Below are 23,075 nucleotides of genomic sequence, written 5' to 3'. Positions count from 1 at the left end.
AAGTTTAGCAATGGGAGGAAAAAATATCTACTCTATGAAATTGTAATAGAAAATTCATTTTCCACCCTTCCCACTAGCAACATTTAAATGTATTTTCTATTTCACTTTTTTTTTTATTTGCACTCGCGCACTTAACTCACACGTCTGGGGCGCCGCATATATATATAGCCAAAGTGATGCTGTTCCATATCCATCAACTTCTATCCAATTTGGGGATGCTCTTAAAAATGGAACCGTTGCACAGTTGATGAAAGTACGGCTCTAAGCTTCTCGACAACTGTTTCGACAACGCACGAACGACGAAAATCCTCGTGTGTGTGTGACAGTCCACCGACAGAACAATGCCAACTGGAGGCTGAATAAAAAACCGCTTTCCACGGAAAACTGGCCGTGTACCGAAGGGGAAAAAACATTCAGATAAAGTTTTTTTTTCTTTTCGCCTTGCTACGGACTGACTGACTGTTCCGAACACGCGGCAGCATCCATATAATCTTGCACGACGCGAGAGAAAGAGCGTCCTTTTCACTACGCCGGTATCAACAGTGAAGAAAAACGCCCAAACAACAAACACATACATACGTACAAAAACACGGCGGCCCATCCGAAACCGGCATTCGTGCACCCGGCTTCGGAGAGCTTTCGGCAGCGTCGTCGTCGCCATTTTTTTTTTTTTTTTTGGTGTCGTGCTTTTGCCAGTAAGCTTTTGCGCCCTGCGTCTTCTGGCGCGCCTCCATCTCAACGGTTGTCGTTTGGGCGACAGGGCATGTGAATTTTCACTTTCATTTCAACGTTCGATTTCAACGTGAACGGAAGCGTGCTCGTGTGCCTTGTTGTCCGGGTACGACGAGAGTCCGCGTTTCGGGACGGCCCTTACCGGTTGAAGGGAAAACTTAACGGACCGGAAAGGATTTTAGTGCATTTCTACTGCTCGCGTGCCGTGCTGCAACCAGTTGCAGTGATGCTGTGGGTGGGATTACAATAGAAGCTAATTATATGAGAAAAAAAAACAAAATCGATTAGCTTATCACAGTGAAAACACGTGGTGTGGTTGGCGTGTCGTGAAATGAAGTAGAAAAGTGGAATTTTAAAACGCTGAGTTTTTGGAAATTTCAAAACGTTATGGTAGTATGTGTTTTTGAGTGATTTATTTCCACACAATCGAACGAGTGTGTGTGATAATAAAGCATCATCAGAAGCCACAAGGATGGATTTATTAATAAGGAAAGGTAAATGGTAAATTAGAATAAGTGAACTTTATGCAAAGCTCTTAGAAAAACGGTGACAAAAGTGATTTCTTACAAGTGAATCCAACTATTATCATTTTAAAAGAATTTTAGATCATTATAAAATATAAAGATTTCTTCTCTTCTTGTTCTTCTTTGGCCTAAGGCGACCTGCTAAGGTCATGCCTGCCATTTCTGACTTGCTAGACTTAATGATACCGCGTAATTGGATAGTCAGTCCTCACTCAGGGGGAACGGTTCGAATGGGATTTGAACCCCGGTTCTGCCGTGTGAAGACTAATACTAATAACTCTATTAAACCATCTTCACGGGATTTTTCATTCTATTTCCTTCTTCCTTGGCACTATACAATCTTAAAACTATACAAACTCGAAAGGTCTCGGCCTGCAATTTCTGGCTTCGTCTATTTTGATTTTACCTGTAGCAAGGTAGTCGGAAGCGTTCGGGGAGGCGATTTGCACAGGATTTGAACCCCGGTTCTGCCGTGTGAAAACCAGCGCCGCTATCGACTCTGCCACCCGACCGCCCCTATTAATGATTTACTTATTGCAATATTAAGGTTCGACGCAGTATTGCGAAGCAGTATATTGCAAACAATTCTTGTGTTTAAAGAATTATTCTAATAAAAAATTGTTAGAATTTACTTATAATGTTTCAAGTTTTTGGACCCTGTTTTTACGAAAAAGTAACGCCACATACTACCGTGGAAGTTTGGAAACACAGTTGATTTTTTCTTTCCTTCAACCTTCCCAAAGTACCAAAGCCGGGAAAGTATTTCCAGTGAATACAGCATTTCGCTCACTGTTGCCAAAGTCACCGCAAGTAGTACCCAACCAAACGGTACTTAGCTGGGGCACGGGTTTTACATCTTATTTAAAGCAACGGCGTATGAAAATACCTTTTCCGCATCGTTTCCATCGACCAACAGGCACACCGCGAGGTCTATTTTGTGTATGTGTTTGTGTGAGCATGTGTGTTATCGTTCCAGCCCGAAATGATGAATATTTGCATGAGTGATGGAATTTCGCGTGCGTGTGTGTCAATTCTCCAAAGCTCAAAGTTTCATGTTGCATCGACAAATTCCACCCGTCGTAGCTCGCGATGGAATGTATATCTTTTTGCCGCCGGAGACTTTTGTGTCCTGCCTCCCCCCGCTATGGAGGCCTACAGTATCTTAAAGACAAAGTTTAATTTGTGTGAAATTTGGGATCAAAAGTTGTGTTAACATTGGTGGAACAAACAGGTGAAGACTCTGAATATTTTTTTGCATACAATTAATCGTACGTCTTGCGGATGGTACAACCCAAAAAAGAAAGAATTTCATTGTATGTCTTCCCTGGCTATGATTCTACCACAACCCCGAGCACCCGAGACTCCTTAAGACTCTTATAAACGTGCAAGCCATAAAATAAATCACTAACTTCTGAAACACACGTCCCTCTTTCCGTCCACCACCACTACTACCTTATGCTAAAATATGTGCTCAATCAGTTGTTATTGTCATAATCTTTCTTCATTCGTTTTGGCGGTACCCTCACACCACATAAATGAAGCCATTAATTCGACGAAAACCATGTCCAACGATGCGGTTACTTCGTCGGGTGGCAGTTGTTTAGCGTGCGAAAAGCATTTACATCTCGGGATCTGATCCTGTGCCAGCAGCTTTGAGCCAAGAAGCGCTGTTGTGTCTCCCCGGGAACGTACAAAACAATATGCTTGACCCCGATTTTATCTGACACTTCTCGGCGCGGGCCGTCGTAAATGTAAGCGCTACCTTACATTATTAAGCCGCTTGATTGCCACTCTTGCATACGCTTGTACGCGCAGCAAAAGGTAAAGTGGGCAAATGCTTGATCCCCGTGGCTGTAAGTGGCAACAAAGAGCTTCCTTTGCTCCTGGTTCGTTGTGTGGCGCGCCCGGGAACAACAGGGCTGATGTCACTTCATTTTCGAGGTTATAAAAGTTCAAAAAGCCTTTCCGTTTTTGTCATGGAAAAGCTACAATACAGGATTACGCACACCACCTGATGCTTTCGAAAATGGGCCAGACCATGACAATATTCCCCTCCCCAGATGGATATCAAACAATCTTAATGTTTATATGAGTTCTAAGCATTCAAAAAAAGAAAAGGCTTCAATTTCATGTAGCCGAAGCATAAATCAAGCTCAAAAATTTTCAAAAACACTCTCCAACGTCAAAGCTCTTGGTCTTGCTCGTGGTGCCTTCAATTGCTGGTCGAAATGGTAGAATGCTTTCTTGCTTAAGGGGAAATGCCATTCGCGCACATGCGTCGGCAGCAAAAAAGGCAGCAGCAAAGTTTGGCAATTATTTTAATGTGTGTTCTTGCCGGCAACGATTAAGCCGCTTTGCAAGCTGGAACGTTACGAGCTACACCAACGACTTACGATGGCGGTGCATGTGTGTGTGTGTGTGTGTCAGTACGTACTTTTGCACCGGAAGAAGAAGTTTAAATCCTTCAATGTTTATTACAGTTTGGGCGGTATTTTGCTTAGAATGTCTTCTAACAGTAAGTAAGAAAAAAAGGTTTTAAAATTTCCTCAACATTTTATGATACGTCATAAACGGGTTTCTGAGTTCTAAAACTAAGAGCGATTTTATTCTTTTCTTGCAGAGTTTCGATTGAAGTAATTGAACTTTTGAATAGTTCAGGGGTTCCAACTGGATAGTGGAATACAGCAAGGCCATTGTGGCCAGCCTTTCAATCATATAATGGAATATTTCATACAATGAGCAGAGTTTTTTGTCACGCAACTATGAGACTCTGCAAGTAGCTGTCTATTTTCTGCCGAGTGATTGGTCACCATGACATTTAAACGGATTTTACACAAAAATAAGTCAGAAATTGCAAATTTCTCTTTAATATTTGGAAGATTCCATAACATACAGAATTGTTAAATTAATAATTAATATTCCTCTATTTATTTGAAATTTTTCAAATTTAAATTATGAGGATCAAAACTCTGTTTACTTTTCAAAATAATATCAATGCTTTGTACAGCTTTCAGCAATATTTTCGAACCTATTTTTATCTCTGTAAATAATACTACATTCAACTTCCAAAAATAATATAAATTACAAATCTCTTTTTTCATGAATGCATCCCAGCAGCTCCCAATTTTTTTTGCTCGCTCGCACGCACTCCCAAGCTTCTCGGGCGTTTAGCACACCGTCACTGTTAACTGATGCCTGTTTCAAACACAACAAAGCTCGGTTCGTTATTTTCAACTTTGGCTGTCATAACAAACCGTACGCGTACCCGCGTGGAGAAATCACCGCCGGGTATGCCAGACTGCAATATACTGCTCGCAACACATCACATGGGTGAACACGAAAAACATTTACGAACTTCCAGCCAATTCTGCCCTCATTTCCCCCCCAGAAAAAAAACCCTTTTCGAGTTGATCCACTCGTTGAGTCCGATTGATGGGGAGGCCAGAAAAAGGGAAACACCCCATTCCTTCGAGGGCATATTATTCCTCAACACGCTAAATACACTCCTCCATCCCTTTGGAATGGGACAACAAGGTACACGGGGAGTCCGGTCTGGTCGGGTTAAATCGCTTCCCCTAAATCTGTACCGGTGAGTGTTGTCGGTGCAAACAATTGATCATTCAACGTTCAATCATAAGAACCCACATCATGCCCTATGGGACCCTTAACTGTGTCAGACTGTGTTGGGATGTTTTTTGAAGAAGGTGTGAAACTTTTTCCTCCTTACAGCCGATCGATTATATTCGAATATGGGGTAGACGAGAAGAAACATTTTGCCTTTTTTTCGTATAAAACAAACAAACTTTCAAATTTATTGACAAAGCCAATGTCACGTATGCTGGAATTTGGAAGTTCATAAAGGTGCTTCAAGATGTGGCAGGAAAAGAAGGGCGTAAATGATAAATGTGTAATATTAAGTCAACCTATGTCATTAGCGCCTCCTTTGAGTAGACAGTTCGTTTTTTGTGCTTATTCATAAGTACTACTTAGGCTCTGTGAAAAAAAAACTTTATGAAGCTCCTAAAAAAAAAAGATTATGAGTTCGCTTTAAGCTTCAAGAACATACGCTAGGAGCACATCGGGGCAAGTTAGGTATTCGGGATTATCCTAAGCAACGAAATTCGCCAAATTGATATTCAGGGTCATACGTTCTATTAGGAGACTTGCCCAGGGACCCAATTCTGAAAAATCTATGCAATAAATCATACAAAGGGCACTTCTTGGTCTAACGACCTCTGTCATGTCGTCTGCAATTTCTTCTGGCTTATTGGACTCTATAATACCACGTTGTAGGATAGTCACTCCTCACTACTAGAGGCAGACTACTAGTTCCTGGATGTAGAATGTACTACAAATAACTCATTCTAAGAAGGAGTCAAATCTGGCTGACTGACTTCAAGAAGTCACAAATATTCATCCTATGATCCAACGAAAAGCTGAGAAATATTTTATGTTGCGCCTCATAATCGCACGAATTGCTTAATTTCATCAAACAATCTGTAGAAAGTTCCAGAGAAGGCTCAAGCTTAAGATCAAGACCAAAACTCGCTGAGTCCTTAGCCTAACTTTTCTAAAGAGCAAAACGTCAAATAAAAATTCCAACGAAGGATAATGGAAATCATAAAGTTCTGACTTAAACATTCGTGGTCTTAGGACATTAACCGGTTGGATTATTCAATTAGGACATATGTTGAAGCACAAGTCCTCCAAACCATCTTACTCTTGTGTGAACACCCTGAGCACGTGGCAATCGCTCTCAGAGGATTACGTACTAAGACTTGTTCTAAAACTTCTTGCGTCGTCTTGAGCATTTTGTTGACTAATATTTAGGGTTGCCAATCCACACTGTATCCATTTTGTCTGAAGTTGTACCTCGGCTTTCTCTTAAGCATTATTTATTGTATTGCAAAAAGTTTCTGTACATCACCTGTAGTACAACATATGGCAGGAATATTTATTACTCATCGCAGAGAAAGTTCCAAACATTCAGGCAGCGGATATCCAATGCCCAATAACCATAAACAAATGCCGATCATCAATATGAGATTTCAATGCAAATCTAGCGCTGCAAGGTAAAAGTTCAAGTTCAGCGCAGCCGATACCATCGATCGAGTATCAGGAAAGACGAAGACAATATCCTTTGCAACCAGCGTCGTAACCTTGGGTTTGGCCTGATTGGACAACTTATGCCATTAGAGATAAATTCGTTCTCGTTACGTTCCGCAGAACGTACCGAGTTCTGGTTGCAGATAACGATAAGGCCATGTTATTGAGCCGCAAGCTCGAAACGTACAAACGCTGTGCCGTGTTTCGTGTCATTTATCGACCGTTACAAACGAACTACGAGTACTGACGACCGTTGCTTCAATTTTGCTTTATGTTTAGTGCACAATACTCGCTTCTTCCACATCAAAATTACACCACACGCTTAAATCGTAAGCATCATTACCCCTATCACCAGACATACAGGAAGACTGTAGCGCGCTTTAACGTTCCCGAGACCGCCAAGAAAAACCCCCACTCCGATGCTTTCCATCGTGCGTATCGATATTTTGATTCCGAACCATCCTGTTGTATATGATATTGTTTGCCTGTTTTTGGGTGTGGGCCCACCCACCAGGAAGTATCGGGCCGGAAAGATGCTATCCCACTGACAGGAAGCTTAACGATTAAGCTGCCAAAAGCCGGCCGACGCCGCCACTGTTAAGCGTCTGGAGTTGCTTGGAAGCGCCTGGATGGAAAAGATGGAATTGATTTTCCGCTTCCGTGCGGTTCATCAACCGGCAATTTCAAATTCCTAGTGAGCTCGATGCGGCTAATGTTTCTAATAAAATTTCACTCACTCGTTAAGGATGAGATCTTTATGTTTACATTGGTCACACGGGATACTGTGGATTAGAGGATGGGAGATCGAACAGGAAAATTGGCGAAAAGTTTCCTTCACGCTTGACGGACTATTTCATTAACATCTCAGCCGTTATTCGTGGCGTTAAAATCGTCCGTTTATACGTCCGTTTACTATAAGAGTTTTTATACAGTGCGTAACAGAGCCATCGGGCCACCAGATTTTTTGAGAATAACTGGAAAAAGTGGATGAGAAATAAAATACTGAGGCTGGGCAAAGTTGTAGAGAATTAAAGAGAATTTAATAAAAAATCGGTTAATTTGGTTAAATATTTCGGTGGAAGATAAGATAGCAGCACCAATCTTGACAAGACAGGACCGGTAATCAAATCCCATCCAGACCGCCTTCCCGTACGCAGGGCTGAAACGGATGGCCTTTCAGGGTTGTAGTGCCAAACAAAAAAAGAAGAAAAATATGTATTAGAGTGAAAATGTGGAAAATACATGTAAAAAATTATTTTAAATTCTATACAACTTTGTAGCACATCATTTTTACCTATCTCTCCAACTGTTCTAGTTATCCTGCAGGTGGTGGTCTAATGGTCTTACGATTTTGTTACGCACTGTATGATACGGATATAATGAAGAATATGAGTTATCATATTGTACACACACACAAAAACAGCCGAACAGCTCCCAAAGAAATACCAGCAAACAATAAATGGCTTTGTGACACATCTCGCCCAACCTGCGTACGTCAATCAGCGCCAAACGAAGAGAGATGGTGCTTCTCGTGCACGGAAAAGATTTGCCAAAGCCATGCTTTTATCGGCGAAAGCCGTTGGCAGGTTTCCGCAGCACGAGCCCAACAATCTGACACGTGGGCGGCGACCACAAAGAAAGGAAGGAAATATTTTTTAATTACAACTCCTGCAGTATCCTGCCGGTTCGCAGGTACGCACAGCACCGTCCGTGCTGCCAGATAATGGCCTGAACTTATTTATGCTAAAATTAGCCACGATTCCGATGCGATTTTTTGCATTCTTTTTGAACAAAACTTGACGAAAGTAATGATGTCTATTGAAACGCATCGCTTTCAGGCAAGTAATTTCTGTTGATGAAGTTAAGCTGTCTTTTGTGTAATAAAAATAATCATCCCTTCTGTTGATAACAGCTTGCCGAGAGCCTAACTGTCTCTACTAAATTATTCATACACGTTACGTTGGCAGTTTAAGAAGCTTCTGTGCTGTACATCCTTTAACGCTGTCTGTTTAAATCTTTGCCCAAAGACACATCCAGCACCACCATCTCCAAAGTCAGCTTCATCTTCAGGGACCAGGGAAAAGCACTGCTAATAGCTATTATGGGACCCGATCGGTCGGTCCTCGGTCAACCAAAACTCTATTAAGCACGACGGAAAGAGATCCTAATTAATCACATTTTGTTTTCCCGGTTTTCGAAAACCGCCACCATTTTGGGGGTGCAAACATTCCTGACGCATTTATACCCCTCCAGAGAGCGCTTCGTGTATTAATGGGGGGGGTTTTAAAACATTTTCTACTATATTTTCACAATATTTTAGTTATCACAGACACAAACATTTTTGTGCCAAATAATATTGAGGTAAAAAGAAAACAAGCCGAGTTGTCGGTATGGCTCGCAGGTTCGCAGACCCGGTGCGTGATCGGTTACAATACCATCCGAAAAGGTACGGGATGAATAAAAATGCTATAAATCTTGTGCTGCATTGATTACGTGAAGCGGCAAAACTGCCGATCATGGGCTAGCAGCAGAAGAAAAACGAAAGAAAGCTTTTTTTTCTATTCTGCCACCGATATTTGCTATTGCAAGACGTTCCCGGCTACCGCTCTGCCGCACAGCTTAACCCGCATCAATTCAATTCGGCGAAGTAAAGGTGTTCCCTTTTTCCGCTTTGCGTGTGGAAAATTGATTCTAGTGTGGCAGGGATAAATCCAAATACCGCAAAAGCAACACACACACGCAAAAAACGGCACCCGGACTTGCTTGCTCCACGTGTGCTTCACACCTTTGACTGATTCCGTTTGCGGGTGGTAAGGTAAGCGAAAGATGGTTTTTTTTTTTGTTGGTTTCTTGTCATGAAGGCTTGCTGCTTACTAGCTTTCTGCTACATTCCGGAATCGTTGTCATTTTCCTTTTTCCCCCCAAAACGAATAAAACAAATCGTGTGCCGAAAAGCTTGAAAGCCCATCGACCAGTTTCCCAACTACACCCGAAGGAATCTCTGAGACCGCATTCCTGGAATGGGACACTACACTTAACGTTTACCCATTTCATCATCTTCAGCACCATAATCGTCAAACGAATGCCGTCTGATCATCCCTTTTTTTGTGCGCCTTCTCGGGAAAAAGTTATCTGACAACGGGCTGCCTCCTTACCGTTCCCCTCTGCTCTTCATTCGCTCTAATTAAATTCACTCGGTGGTCGTACCGGCATCGTCGATAACGGCCAGTCGAAAGAAGAAAAACCTCATCCCTCTTGTTTTTTTTAACGAAATAAGGAAACGGTTTTACCTTTTTCACATCCCCATCATCCTGACTTTCCGTCTCGCAAGAAACTGCTTTATGATGTTTTACGACAGAAGCCGACTTCTGCTGGTTGGATAGAAAAGAAAACATCAGCCAAGCAACAACAACCAAGGGAAAAAAAGACACAAACTAAGGTTTGGATACACACCAGATAAGATACCACGGCAGGGATTTGTCTTCGTGGCGGAAGCATTTACTTTCCACGTTCTACCGCGGTCACATTCCACATACTTTTCGACCGGAAACAGGGGGAAAGAAAGGCACATTCCCGTGAAGCGGCCATATGGTTTTCCCAGCATTCAACAATCCTATCATACTTCAACAACGTTTGCACACATGGACGTGTCGGGGGAAAAGTTTTCCACGATTTTTTTTTTGTCCTCGAGAGCGGACACATGGACATGGAATCTGGCCCGATTTCGGGACATTTGGGAAGTGGTGCTTCAATGTTTGGTTCTTGGATTCCTAGAATGATAAAACAGGTGCCTCAAACTGTTATCTTGTTGGTTAATGGAGACAATGCTACGGAAACAATAAATCGAATTAAATGAAACAATTACAAAAAAGAGCATTTTTTCAAATTTTCAAACGATAAGTATACATAAGTTGGACTTTTTTATACTAATTTTATAAATAAATTATTCGATGTATCTGTGTAAATTGCGCGTTGGGACACGCTCCATGTTTTCTATTGTGAACCTCTTCATTTCACAATCTCATTCTCGCTCTCTCTCTCTCACTCTCACCCCCTCGTTCGCTTTTCAGTTTAAAGTCATACAACGCTTAAGTTCCCTTTGTCTAGGTCTAAGCTTCACTAAGTTACCCGAACTCTATTCATAGACCATAGCTACCCCTACATGTCAGCCTGTTTTATTACACATTTTATTACTCAAAAAATTAATCTCCTTCTAGCTTTAAGCCGCTTTTAAAGAAGCATTTTGTTAACTTCATTCCGGTTTCCAGGCTCCAGTCAATCTATTTCCGTTGCCAGCGCAACAAACAGGCGGAGCTCCCGCAAGCGCTCGACACTATCCATTGAAAAATGCTTCAGGGCGTAAGTAGGTCCATTCAATTTGACGGATACCCGATAATTGATAGGCTTTCATCATCTTTCACGGCCCGACAGCGCGGCCCGGGCTGACATCATGAAGATAACATAAAATTCGCCATAAATCGGAACAGACAGGGGCGTACCAATGTACCATCCATAAATATTGCTTTCAAAGTTCAAAAGATCCTGCTTTCGAATAGACCAACCGATTTTCACCAAATATGGGACTGATTATCTAGCGTGGCGTAATGTTCATTCAGTAGCGTTGTTTTTTATGAACGATCCAACTTTCAACGTTGATACCTAACGTAAGCGTACTATCTCGTATGTATAGCCTAGCTATGGCTAAGTAAAATGGTGCCGATTATTTACGCACCACTTTCCGTAAAGTCTTTAAAAGCTTTGCGGAGGAAATTCCATCATGCAAACCACAGCCCAATATGTTCCTGCTGGTGTTTCAAAGAATTAAGTTAGCTTTCACTCAGATTGCCTTTCAGTTAGGCAGGGCGCTCGCGCAAAAGTTCCTGCCCTGCCGTGGCCAATAACCGTCACTTCAAACCCGTGTCTTCTGCCAACAAGCAATGGTGCGCTCCGGTTGCTCTCCGCCTGGCCACCAATGGAAATGGAATCTGGTAATTAAATGATCCATTTACGTAGGCAATTTGCGACACTTTGCCGTGCTGCTGGCAGGCTCTCGAGGACAAAGCAAACGGAATGTTTGCCCAAAGAAGAGACACACACACTAGCACGCCACCCGTAAACAAAACAAACGGTCAATGTACTTTCGAACGACTGTCGGTGGATTGGTGTGTGATGTCCCGATTCCATAATTAGCTACCCAAAACGGTTCGATATGGACACTTCCTGTAGGAGTAAGATCTCGGTACGCCTACCACCATGGCTAATGATGAGATTGAAGTGTGTCTAAGAAACTGCCCTTGGCGAGGGAATGCTGTTGTTTAGCATTCAAGGGCAGACGGCTTATTATGGGATAGTGCACCATTAATTAGGCGATTGCGTGCTAATAGCAGGGCCATTCCAGCCCATAAACTATACTAATCTCTGAATTAGGGATTGAAATTTCAGCAGAGAAAAGTCCCATTTTTCGGGAAGTGTTTTTGGAGGAGAAACTGAACGCATTTTTGTTAATCGAATTAATTGAATTGAACGCTTGATAATGAACAACTTATCTTGGGACACGGTATAAACATTTGCGACACCGTAAGCAATCGTCACACAGTGGGAAATTACGAATAAATATTGCGGTAAAACTTGTTGTTTTTTTTCCGAAGTCATGAAATGATGTTGTTTTATCAATTTTATTTAAAGTATACATATTTTTAAACTTTCCATAAATGCCGCATGGCTTCAGTGACAACAGTACACAATACAGCGCGGAACACAATTGTGCAATACCAAGAAGTTTGAAAATAACATTTTTTTTTTTGAAAATTTAAATAAAAATATTTTTTAAGTAAGCTAAATTCATATTTTCATTAAATTTTCATATCTTAAAATAGTTAAAAAAAGAAGTTTTATTTAATCATAATAATTGGGTTTTTGAAACTTTTTAACCACATTTGATCACAATTTTTGGTACATTTTTTCCACAATCGGACAGCTTTTTTTATTGAAAGCTGAATTGAATTTTAATGGGCTGTGTCGGAGAACCTTTTATCCAAAAATAAGTAAAAATATTAATCTTAAATGTAGTATCCTAAATGTACGATTGGCTTGAAGCTTGGCTTGGCTTGGCTAGAAAAACGATTGGCTTGATGTCAAACATTTTCGTACAATTGTAAGATTCTTAAGTATATTTGTTATTAAAGCTTTTTTGTGGGCTCAAGAGTGGTCTCTTAAGAATGGTTTGTTTTACGACCCTACATGAAAATTTCCTTGCATTTTTTAAATTGACATTAATTTAAAAAGAAACACTGTATAAGTAATAGTAACCTAAAGTTGAAACAAAATTTAAAGAAAGATTACTAAACTTTTCATTGGTTCAACTATAACACCTAATAAGGTTCAGACAAAAAAATGTTAAAAATGTGCTAGCTCAGGTTTGAATTTACCCGGTTGCACCTCACCAAATGTCCACTGTGCATTGGACGGGTACATTTCCATTCGGGCGAAGGGGGGTTTCGATAGATTTTTGAGGACATCTACCCCCAAGTGAAATGACCTTCACGGTAGGTTCTTTACACTTTCCATTGATTTTCCTCAATTTCCCCAATTTCCATCGATGATTCGTCCTGGGGGGGATTTTTTTCTTGGTTAATGGTGTGGAATAATACGCTATTTCGCCTTATCCACAACCTTCCAACTAAAAAAAAAAAGAGTGCTATCTTGTTCGCCGAATTTTATTTTGTCTGCCTTTTTGTGTGGCTACCGATTTGCATAAAAAGAGGAAATTAAAATATAAGCAAACATTTTTTACATCTGCGAATAGCCACAGTTTGATGCTTCTAATCTTATAACAGAGTAAAAGATAACACATGAATGATATTCTTGGCCGTAATTTTTCCTCCAAAATTATAGATATTTCGTAGAATTGTAAAAAAATGGCAAGTTTGCACTTTCCAATCTTCAACTTCAGCGCCTTTTGTCAACTTTTGTGTGAACCGAAAACAAACTTTAAAGCCCCGAAAGTTTTTTCCTTTCTACGAACTCACTCACAATAGCTTCCCCATATGTTGGCCAACAGCCACATCAAGCTAACGATAGCTAACGAAATTGAAACTTCCCGTATGTGTGTGAGTGTGTATGTGTGTCAAAGTCAATGCCACGCGAACTCAACGATTTCATTGTCACAAACACTTCCGGTGAACGGTACAAGTACAAAGGCAGTAAGTCACGGTGGCAGGCAATAAAGTTGCGGCAAGCGCTCGTTCCAAACCACTGACTAAGTGACTCGAAGGGTTTCCCTTTTTTCGAAAGGTCCTCGAAAACGATCCCCTGACCTTAGTTGATTTTATCCGCTCGGAAGCAGCTCCAGCTAATGGCTGCGGTTTTTAAGATTGCTCCCACCGTCTCATCATCTCCCCCCCTTCAAGGACCACCGCACGCCATAAAAATGTCTTTGAGAGCTACCAAAAAGTGAATGTGACACTCGGTAGCGGTGTCCCACCGAAACCTTGCTCCAGCCCCCGTGGCAACGACTGCTAGAGCCGCAAGAACACCGAAAGGATGTCCCCGCGGGATGAGATAAAACCAGTCGCTTCGTGCGATCGTACGAAGTAATTCATTTATTTTCAGGAGCAATCGTCCTGATGGAACGGAAGCGCCACATTCACCCACTTACTCTTATCGTGCCACCTTTATCACCCCCATCCTTACCAAGGCTAGTCTTTTCTGGCCGGAAATATCGGGCCACTTGGTGCGGTAAACAAAGACCGAGATTCGATGGTGAAACCCCTTGCCGCCAAAAACAACCCCCCCGAACAACACGGACAACAGAAACGCACATGCCATGCCGAAAAGCGTAAAATATGGTAGAATCCTTTTACCGTCGTTCGGGTTCGGTTTTTGAGCGCTCGAAATAAAAACAACTGAAAAGAAAAGAAAGAAAAAAAAACAAACCGGACGCCATACAATAAAACTGCACTTCGCCACAAAAACCCGGACCTTCGGATGACTTATGCTTGTAACAGTGGTTTGTTGGGGTTCGACCAACCGATATGGAGCAGTTCTTTGGCTCTTGGGAAGGTTTTGGATGGTGTCGCCGATAAGGTCACACCGTAAAGGAAAAGGCAAACGCGGCAGATAGATTTGAATGGACTCGCAGGATTGCTTACCCTTTGGAAGGGATTTTTAAAGGACTCACCGGACAGGACCAAGTCACACAAAAGCGCTGTGGACGCTGTAAAGCGGGAATTGGCATTTCGGTGAGTGAAATGCTTTAATGCTTGGCTTGTAAAACATGCAAAAGAGATTTCGTTCATTTTCGGGCGTGAGAAGACAATTGAATACAATTTTATGGCCAATCAGTTGCCCAAGCTGCCAGAAACCTGCCACAAAACGATGTTAAGGATACGGCGCTATTCACAGCATTAGTAGCGGCGCCATTAGATTTTATTGCATGTTTTCATATCTTCGATTAAACAGGAGGTGCTGCAATAAAATGTAGGGGAATTATTATAAAATGGAAATTGCAAACCATATACGGCAGGATGATGTGCGTAACAATAATTGAAATGGGGAATGCACTCGCATATGATGAGACGTGAGGGTTAGTCACTCCATTTGCATTGTGCTCAAAATCAATTAATTAGTAGATTCATGATCAACTAATATGATTTGGTAATTGACAGGGATAAAATAATGAATTATTAACATATTTTACATTTAAAGTCCTTTGTTTTGGTGATGATAGCGCAAATGTTTAATAGTGAGCTACTGAATTTTCCAGAAATAATTAATTGGTTATTATTAATTGCTGGTCTTTACATAATAAAATAAAATCAAACGGAAGTTTTTTAAAAGGCAGGGCAAGACCTCTTGAGGTTACAGAGCCATATAAGAACATTTCAAATTGTTGTGTCAATTTTTGTTTTTGTTCAAAAAAGACCACCTAAGAATATAAAAAAGTCCCAAAAATTCAACATAAATATAGATATATTTACCTTTTCAAATGCTAAGCTGAACTGTGTTAAAGTTAAAAATAAAAAGAAAAGAAGCCCAAAACAATTAAAAAAATCTATTTTATTGTATAACATTGTAAGGTCACAAATACATGTGTTCACGCCTAATATGTAGGCAATCCGCAAACGGATGCTCCGAATCGATTCCTTGGTAGATCGAATAAAAGGATCGTTTCACCAAAAACTTCTACAAAGTTTTTCTAGGAAAAACAAAGCAAATTCGTTGAAAAGTAGTATTATAATACTACGCTACAGGTTATAACCTGAGCGTGCACGAATTAAAAAAAGAAGTAAGATTTATTATATTGTCCGTGACTGCATATGCCATACGATCCTCAGCTTATAAAGTGAAAATTTGTTCTTGGCTCAATGTGAAAAGTCTTATCTGAATTTAGGAGATTGACGACCAATACTTTTGCGGAAAAAAATTAAGCCAAAGCAGATATTATTGATTATTAGCTGTGCCCGAAACAAGCAGGACTAATACGGAAGAAATATGACGTAGTTATAAACAGTGATGATCAATCCAAAAACAACTACACAAAGTACAAAAAACTTATTCAAAACATAACGAGTTAAGCCATCTAATGGCTTACCAGACTTATCGATACTACGATATTGAATAGTCAATCCTTACAAAAGTGGAACAGTCCGGGGATGGGATTTAGTTACCTGTGCCTGCCATGTGACGACTATCTTCTCTGGCGTCTCATCTACCGTATAGACCATAAGCATAACATTGAACTTTGCATGGTACTTAGCAATACGGCCAAAATAAAGAAAACAGTATATTTGGTTTGTTGTACATCATCGAAATAATGAGATCCTATTTTGCACGAACCAGACAATAACCTCTGCCATGTTTGTCACGTAAACCATCCCTAGGAAAATTGATTTAACCGAACAAATTTTAACAAGCAGCAAAGACAATGAAAAGAACTAGAAACCTTGATAACATCTTCCAAAATACTTCTCATAATCTACTTAAAGTAGATTTTAATATTGCCTCATTTTATCGTACAAACTCACCTCAAGTAATTTAGGGAACAACACAACAAACACAACAATGACCGAGTTCTTCTCTCAAACAGCCTCCATCACAGACAATACAATCTACCATGTTTGTCACGTACATCAATTACTGACTGAATTAATTAAACCTTTCAAACCGCCCAAAATGAACTTGACAACGCTTCTTCAAACCCAAATTAGGGAGAAAAAAATTTCCCAAATTTGCGGAACGGGAAAAGCAAAATTACGGTCGAGGAAGAAAACAAAAATGGAAGCGGAAACCCTTTCCACAGACAGAGACAGAGTCCGACAATAAGCGTCATTCATAAATTTTTCAAATGTACCCGAGCTTCACGCATTTTCGGATCGGTTCTTTTTCTTTGCTCTCTTCTTCCTAATTATTTTTACCATTAATAATTCTTTATCTCGCTTTCGCTATCACTGTACTGCTTTTTTTAGGTTTCCATTCCAGAAAAGAAATCGTACTTCGGGAATAATTCTGAGAATGTGCTCCTAATTCGGCCAACAGCGCAAATAATTCACCTCCTATTTCCCGAATCGTTGTTTTTAAAGAGCGGGAAAGCTTTACCCACGGCAGCCAGAAATAGCATGTTTTGGCCGGTATTTCTGTGTTGTTGTAGGATAAAAAATTTAAATCGTATTTACTTACCATTTAAACCGATACACCGGCTACCAGAAATTGGGCCCACATCCTACACGTCAGCTCCTAGAAGAAATAACAGAGAAAAGGAACAGTTTAAATAAATACGAAGCTCCACGCTGGGTTCAACCGGAAAAAGCTCCATAGCAACCAAAACGGGAGAATTTTATCTTGGGGCGTTTCTGCCCAAAAACAACACAAATCGGCACATTTTTACAACTAAAAACCCCAGCAAACCGTTACCGAAAACGACTATCAAATGCCACATTTGCCTGATGTAACGAAATGCCGAATGCAAATCTTGTCAACTTCATTACCCAGGCATCCATTTTATTACCTTCCGTTAACGCCTACGAAGCACCGTGCAGTGTGTGTGTGTGTGTGTGTGTGGGCATCCTTCCGACGACCGAAAGTGATAAATACCGTGACGATAAACGTACCAACCACGGCACATCATTTCGCTTGTCCTGGGATCATGAATTTAAACTCAAACACGTTGACGATAAAAAATGGGCTCCATCCAGCTTGATTTTTATCACCACAAAGTACCACCACACACACTTCCTTGCCGAAATATCTTCATCTTTGTGTTAGGTGTAGAGAAATAAAAATGGCACTCCTAACCACCGGCTGTGAATGCGAAGCAATCAATTTTCATGCACCTGGCACCGACAAATTAGTGGCGTGCGTGCGTGGGGCATTTCCTCGAGAGATTCGTTCAACAGGCTGCTGTGATTTGAACGACCGTCAACCGTCCACAACAACAGGCAGGCAGCAGCGCTTGCTGAGATGTTTACTGGCGTACGAAGAAAACACCTTTCCTAGGTGGAGCTGTCACACAATCTTCCAAGGACTTTATTGTGTCGGCGGTATCAAATTAACTCGACTGACCATTGTGTTGGGCGATGAATAATACATACCCACTAGCCATATGTACCAAGAGACTAATATTAATAACAACAACAAAAAACAAAGAAGGAAATATGCAATCCCACATCCGGTGCTGACGAAGAACCGATTGAGACGACTGACCAACGGTGTGACATCTGCAGACAGATGAAGACCAATAATCGACAGCCCACAAAAAAGAAGAGCAATTTGCTTCCAACATTCATCTTTCCGGGTATGAGTGGTACGTTGGACAGTAGACCACAAAGAAAAACCTTCATGGAAAATATTGGACACATTGCTAACTGGCACGCCAACACACACACACACACACCCGAAACACGTAAAGGGCAATCCTTCCCGAAATGTTCCCCCACTTCATCCGCCCCAAACATTTTCTTCGCACCCGTTGTGGATCATTTTTCGAAGATAAATGTCCAGAACGTGAAGCTCCCGAGCGGCTTAACATCGCCCAACCGGGGCACGTGTGTCCGTAAGAGACAGTGGGCGAATCCCGTAAATCCGTTGGGTTTGTTTCCCCGTGTTTTTTTTTCTCTGGCTCGTCTTTCTTGTAACGTTTTTCTGGCACCTTCTTTTTTTTGGCTACTGGTCAGCTAGCTAGCACAAGTAGCTTCATAGCAATATCCCTTACTCACTTCCTGGTAACTAAGTAACTCAGACATTTTGAGGCCATGTCATTCCGGTGTGGTCATTTATCAACCCGAAATACCTGCTACAACCTCCTGGTTTTGTGCTCAAAGATGTCGAACTGTGGCGATCATCACAAACGGACAAATCCAAACATTTGATTGAATTCATCTAAGGTCAGGGTTAAGTACGCCCACTTGGTACTATTGGCCTTTTAGCCCAAACGATACTTCACGATTTCTGGTTCCGTTCTATGGGATCGCTCAGTCGTGCCTAGGATTAATCAAGCAGGCAACATAAATTGCTCAGCATAAAATATGCCACTTTTTTGCCGAGTGGCTTCATTCCGAGCATTTCAAGCCCAGCCAGAGTACCATTTCCAAGCATTGTTTTCTCGATTCCTGATAAGGTTTATTGTTGCAAAAGGCACGAAATATATTCAATTTGCTGCTTCGTCTCTCATCTCTCGACCAGTCTCCGGGATGGAAGAACGCTTTCTTCCGACATTGAACTTGACCATGGTAAATGATTAGATCGATAAATTAGCATCAAGAGCTCCCGCTTCCGTATTGTGACTAGCAAAATAATCATTCCCAGTGGTCTTTGACTGTCCTTAAATTCATTCCTAAATTCCGATTTTAAAAGGGCAGTGTTTATTTAAATTCTATCAAAAACATCTGCTCAAACGATCCATATGATGCCTCGTTCAAATGTATTCAAATCGTGCCGGTTTCGGTCTGGTCGAAATTGTCACATGCAAGACATAGTTGAGCATAACTGAAGCTACAGGACGTCTCCATCACGCTTCTTGAACGGACGCATGAAACCTACCAGGCGTCTCCATTGCGGAGAAAAAATATGTCCTTTTGTTGTTTTTTTTTTCTCAGTCGCGTGAAATTGAATGTATCATCTACATGGTGCGCTTCCAGAAAAGGAAACCGTATTCCTTACCCTGATACGGACAGTTCCAGAGCAAATTCCAAAAACTGATTTTTCGTTTAACTGAAAGCTTTTCTTCCATATCTCTCTCGTTTCGCCAATGAATTATCTAGCAAAGCAAATCGCCTAAAGTTGATTATTTTGTGTATCAAGTTCCATTATAAATAAAATATTTTATGTAAGCCATAACCATTACGCTAGCATCTCAATAATGTTTAGTATTATTGGAGTAATAATTCAGCAATACAATACAGCCATTCATACCAAACCAAATATTCACGCTCAACTTCCCACTCGCTCGAGCCGAACGAAAGGCAAATTTAAGTCACTACAAACAATAGCCCCGCCTAGGCTCTTTAATTTACCCGAGTGTTTCATGTTGAACCGCCCGCCTCTTAAAGGCTCACCGAAAAAATGGGAACGCGGAGGCTCGTCATTCATTACGAGACTAAATTAACCACAATGCGGAAAGCGAACGGTGGCCATTAGAGTGGGAAAATAAAATCCAACTAGCAGGACGGAATCAAAGCCGGTTCCGCTTTGTGTGGCGTTTTGTGTTGCAAAAGCGATAAAGTTTTGCTGTTTACAACCCCATTTGACACTTGCAATTGTCACAGGCGCCTACTAAGATTAATTGAACTGACGACGGTGTTTGCTTTGTGATGGACATGTGTGTGGGCAAATCACGTGTCTGTGTGTGAGGGCAGACGTGTCAACGGCCAATGAATACTGTTTGTAATGGAAGCCTTTTATGCCGGACGTAGGGCATTCTTCTTAAGCCGGTTTATTCTGAGCATTGTACAAAGTGTCACTGTGGGCTCTGGCGTCTTGTGGGCAGTGTACTAACATCAAAGACAACACCAAGCGCCGTCATATCAAGGCCATGAATGGCACATCACATAGAACAGTTGATCCTGTCCCTTCGGTACCCAAACTTCCAACCAATGGACACACACGCACACCCTATTATTATTTGTGACATAATGAGGGTTGAGTTGGTTAAGTCCATCCGGAGTTTTCTTTTTGTATTTGCTGTTCTTTTTAAAGAAAAAAGCAAATCCCATCTCCAACTCCAAGTTGCAGGAATCGCACCATCGGGATCCTTTTCTCTTGGACCGTCGTTCTTCCCAACCTTGAAGACGCTTACTGGACGATAGCCGGAGGTCAAAGATTTCAAGGTTCCCAATCATTCGTCCGGAACACGCCTAATCCCCGACATGCCTACATCCCGAAAATAGCCACATAACTCCATTGCTCCACCGTGACTACGGTTCTCGGCCATTTTCTCCATCAAGCACCGGAGAAGATAAACAATACACAACCACCACCACCACCACCATCTAACCCGGTCCATCCATTTTTCCGAAATTCGACCCCGGGAAAAAAACTGCCTACCCTAGTTTCTTTCCTTCCGTGGGGTGTGTTATTTCTCCAGCAACAACAAAAAAAATAACTGCTTCCGACTTTTGGGCATCACTTGGGCGTGTTTTTCTTTTCCGCCACTTGGACCGGCGACAGAACAAATCGTGCATTCCATTACTTGGCGGGCGCATAATTTGACCGTTATCGTCACTTGCGAGTTTTGTTTCTTCTGCTGCTTTCCAGCCAAAATCTCACGCAAAGGATCACGATAATGATTTCCATGCCTGAATTGCGACTCAATCGCTGGGCCAATATATGAATGGACGGGCAAAGAGAGCTCGCAATATTACTACGCACGTAACGTGGCGCAAACAATCAAATCCGGCGTCGAGATCGTTTGATGTTCGATGTGGTGTAGCTTGTTCGGCTTTTACCGCCTGCTGGGAGTGTTACGGGAAAATTGAATTGGACGAGAAAGCAAACGGACATCCCAAAAGGTGTGTTGTGACGAGCTAACGCTATTCGATTCGTAGCCTGTTTATGAGTGTTGTTTACCTTGATTTAGATATCTTAGGTAAATAGAGACGGGGATTTTTGACTGTATTATTAATACACTGATTTGGTGAGAGATTCAAAAAAGCCTAATTTGATTTGAGCCTGTTTGCCGTCCTACCAAAAATGTATTACAAAGAATTGATCATCGTCCCGGATGTTCCAATATGTTGGAGCTAGACGCCTTCCCGCCGGGACCACCGCTTTTCTCTCTCTCTCTCTCTCTCTCTCTCTCTCTCTCTCTCTTTCACCCTCGTTCTCTACTCTGTTCTGTCTTCAATGCATCACTTTTCCACTCCATTCTTCGGTTGCAGGTTCTGCTCGTACAGTCGGATGGTTTCATTGCTTCATAAATCAATTCCCGATGGCACCGACCGGACGTTGAGCGTACCGCCGAACGACGAACCGGCCGGCCACACGATGGTGTCCATCACGGAACCGGACCTGCCCACGACCATGGAAACGCTTGCCGAACGATGCCTCGGCTGTGCGATTAGCTACGGCGGACCAACCCAACCGAGGGCGACGACAACGGCTCAGGGCAACTGGACCTGGAGCTATCTGGACGGATTGGCGGCCGACCAGCAGCACCCGAATCTAACCGCACCCCAGTACGACACACTCGACGCCCAGGACGACGACTTCCCGCAGTACGACATTGATCCGGCCTATCAGCTGCGGTACAGCATCCTCGGGACCGTGCTGCTGACGTGAGTAATGAAACGAACTTTGAACCCACATTTTGGAGGGGGTGGGGGGGGGGGTGGAGGGGCTGGAGGTCTCATGCAGCGGACAAGCCCACCAATTGATAATTGACTTCGAGCGTTGATTAATTGACATTCCACTCGGGGACACTTAACGCTCACTTCCCACACACACACACGCGCACAATCAAATATTTGTCTTTCGGGCAAGGAAAATTTGCAGTAAGTTGGTGGATTCTTTTTTTTCTTCCTTTTGGCCTTCAAATTGTTTCTCCCATTTTTTTTATTTCTATTAAATCTCTCGCTCTCTCACGCGCCAGATTTTACGTGACGGGGGCTGTGCTCGCCTACATAAATCAGTCTGCGCAATGCGTTTCCCTGGGTACGGAAATGAATTGGCACCGGGAACGCTCGTCGACCGATTCCCGTGGGGATTTTTCCGAAATGGCTCCCGGGTGTTCTTTTCCGGACAAGCGGTACACGTCCGGAAATGTTCGAGCAGTAATATATCGCACAACGATAAAAAAATAATAAAGCAACCCACGGAGAGCAACCCAGAATAGAGAGATGCTCCATCATCGTTTGCCATCACTTTAAGCGAATAGAGCTTCTTTTTTTTTCTTCCATACCTGAACCCAAACGTCTCTATTGTTCGCTTAAAGTGAAAATGTGTAAAAGGAAAAGCATGGAGCACTTTTTTGATAAATCATAACTCATTTTATGTTTCGGAGATGGGTGCGCTGGCCCCTCGTCCTTAAACATCAAGTGCCTTATCGAGTTTGAAAGACGAGAGAGAGAGAGAATGGGAGGCACAATGCGGATGACGCTTGTCCAAAAAATAACGTCCGGAAGTGAGCTTCACCTTATGGTCCCATCCCCACCCTGACTCCGACTCGCAGCACTACTCGGCTCGGCTCTGTCGGAAATGCTAAAAGCCGTATCAATATTTTCT

General features: G+C 42.0%; 1 protein-coding gene and 1 long non-coding RNA gene across 3 annotated transcripts in view; one reads left to right on the top strand and one right to left on the bottom strand.

The window, feature by feature from the left end:
* LOC118506506 (neuropeptide SIFamide receptor-like) overlaps positions 1-23,075 on the top strand; it is a 32,054-nt gene that overhangs the window by 1,478 nt on the left and 7,501 nt on the right. Inside the window, exons 1-2 of one of the 2 annotated variants that reach the window (XM_036043724.1) lie at positions 985-1,226; positions 21,734-22,129. In XM_036043724.1, the coding sequence (XP_035899617.1) occupies positions 21,753-22,129 (377 nt within the window). In that variant the 5' untranslated portion in view covers positions 985-1,226; positions 21,734-21,752. Of the gene's footprint in view, positions 1-984; positions 1,227-21,733; positions 22,130-23,075 lie in introns of those variants that run through there. The other variant, XM_036043722.1, reaches the window with a different exon arrangement.
* Positions 661-17,096, bottom strand: LOC118506515. The gene is made up of 2 exons (XR_004905516.1): positions 17,040-17,096; positions 661-985 (listed from the first exon to the last, which is right to left on the bottom strand). It is a non-coding gene; the product is annotated as an uncharacterized LOC118506515 (long non-coding RNA).

The sequence above is a fragment of the Anopheles stephensi genome, chromosome 2 (assembly GCF_013141755.1).
Source record: "Anopheles stephensi strain Indian chromosome 2, UCI_ANSTEP_V1.0, whole genome shotgun sequence".
Taxonomy (NCBI): domain Eukaryota; kingdom Metazoa; phylum Arthropoda; class Insecta; order Diptera; family Culicidae; genus Anopheles; species Anopheles stephensi.
Note: the sequence above shows the minus strand (reverse complement) of the source record. Positions and strands in the feature narration are given on the sequence as shown.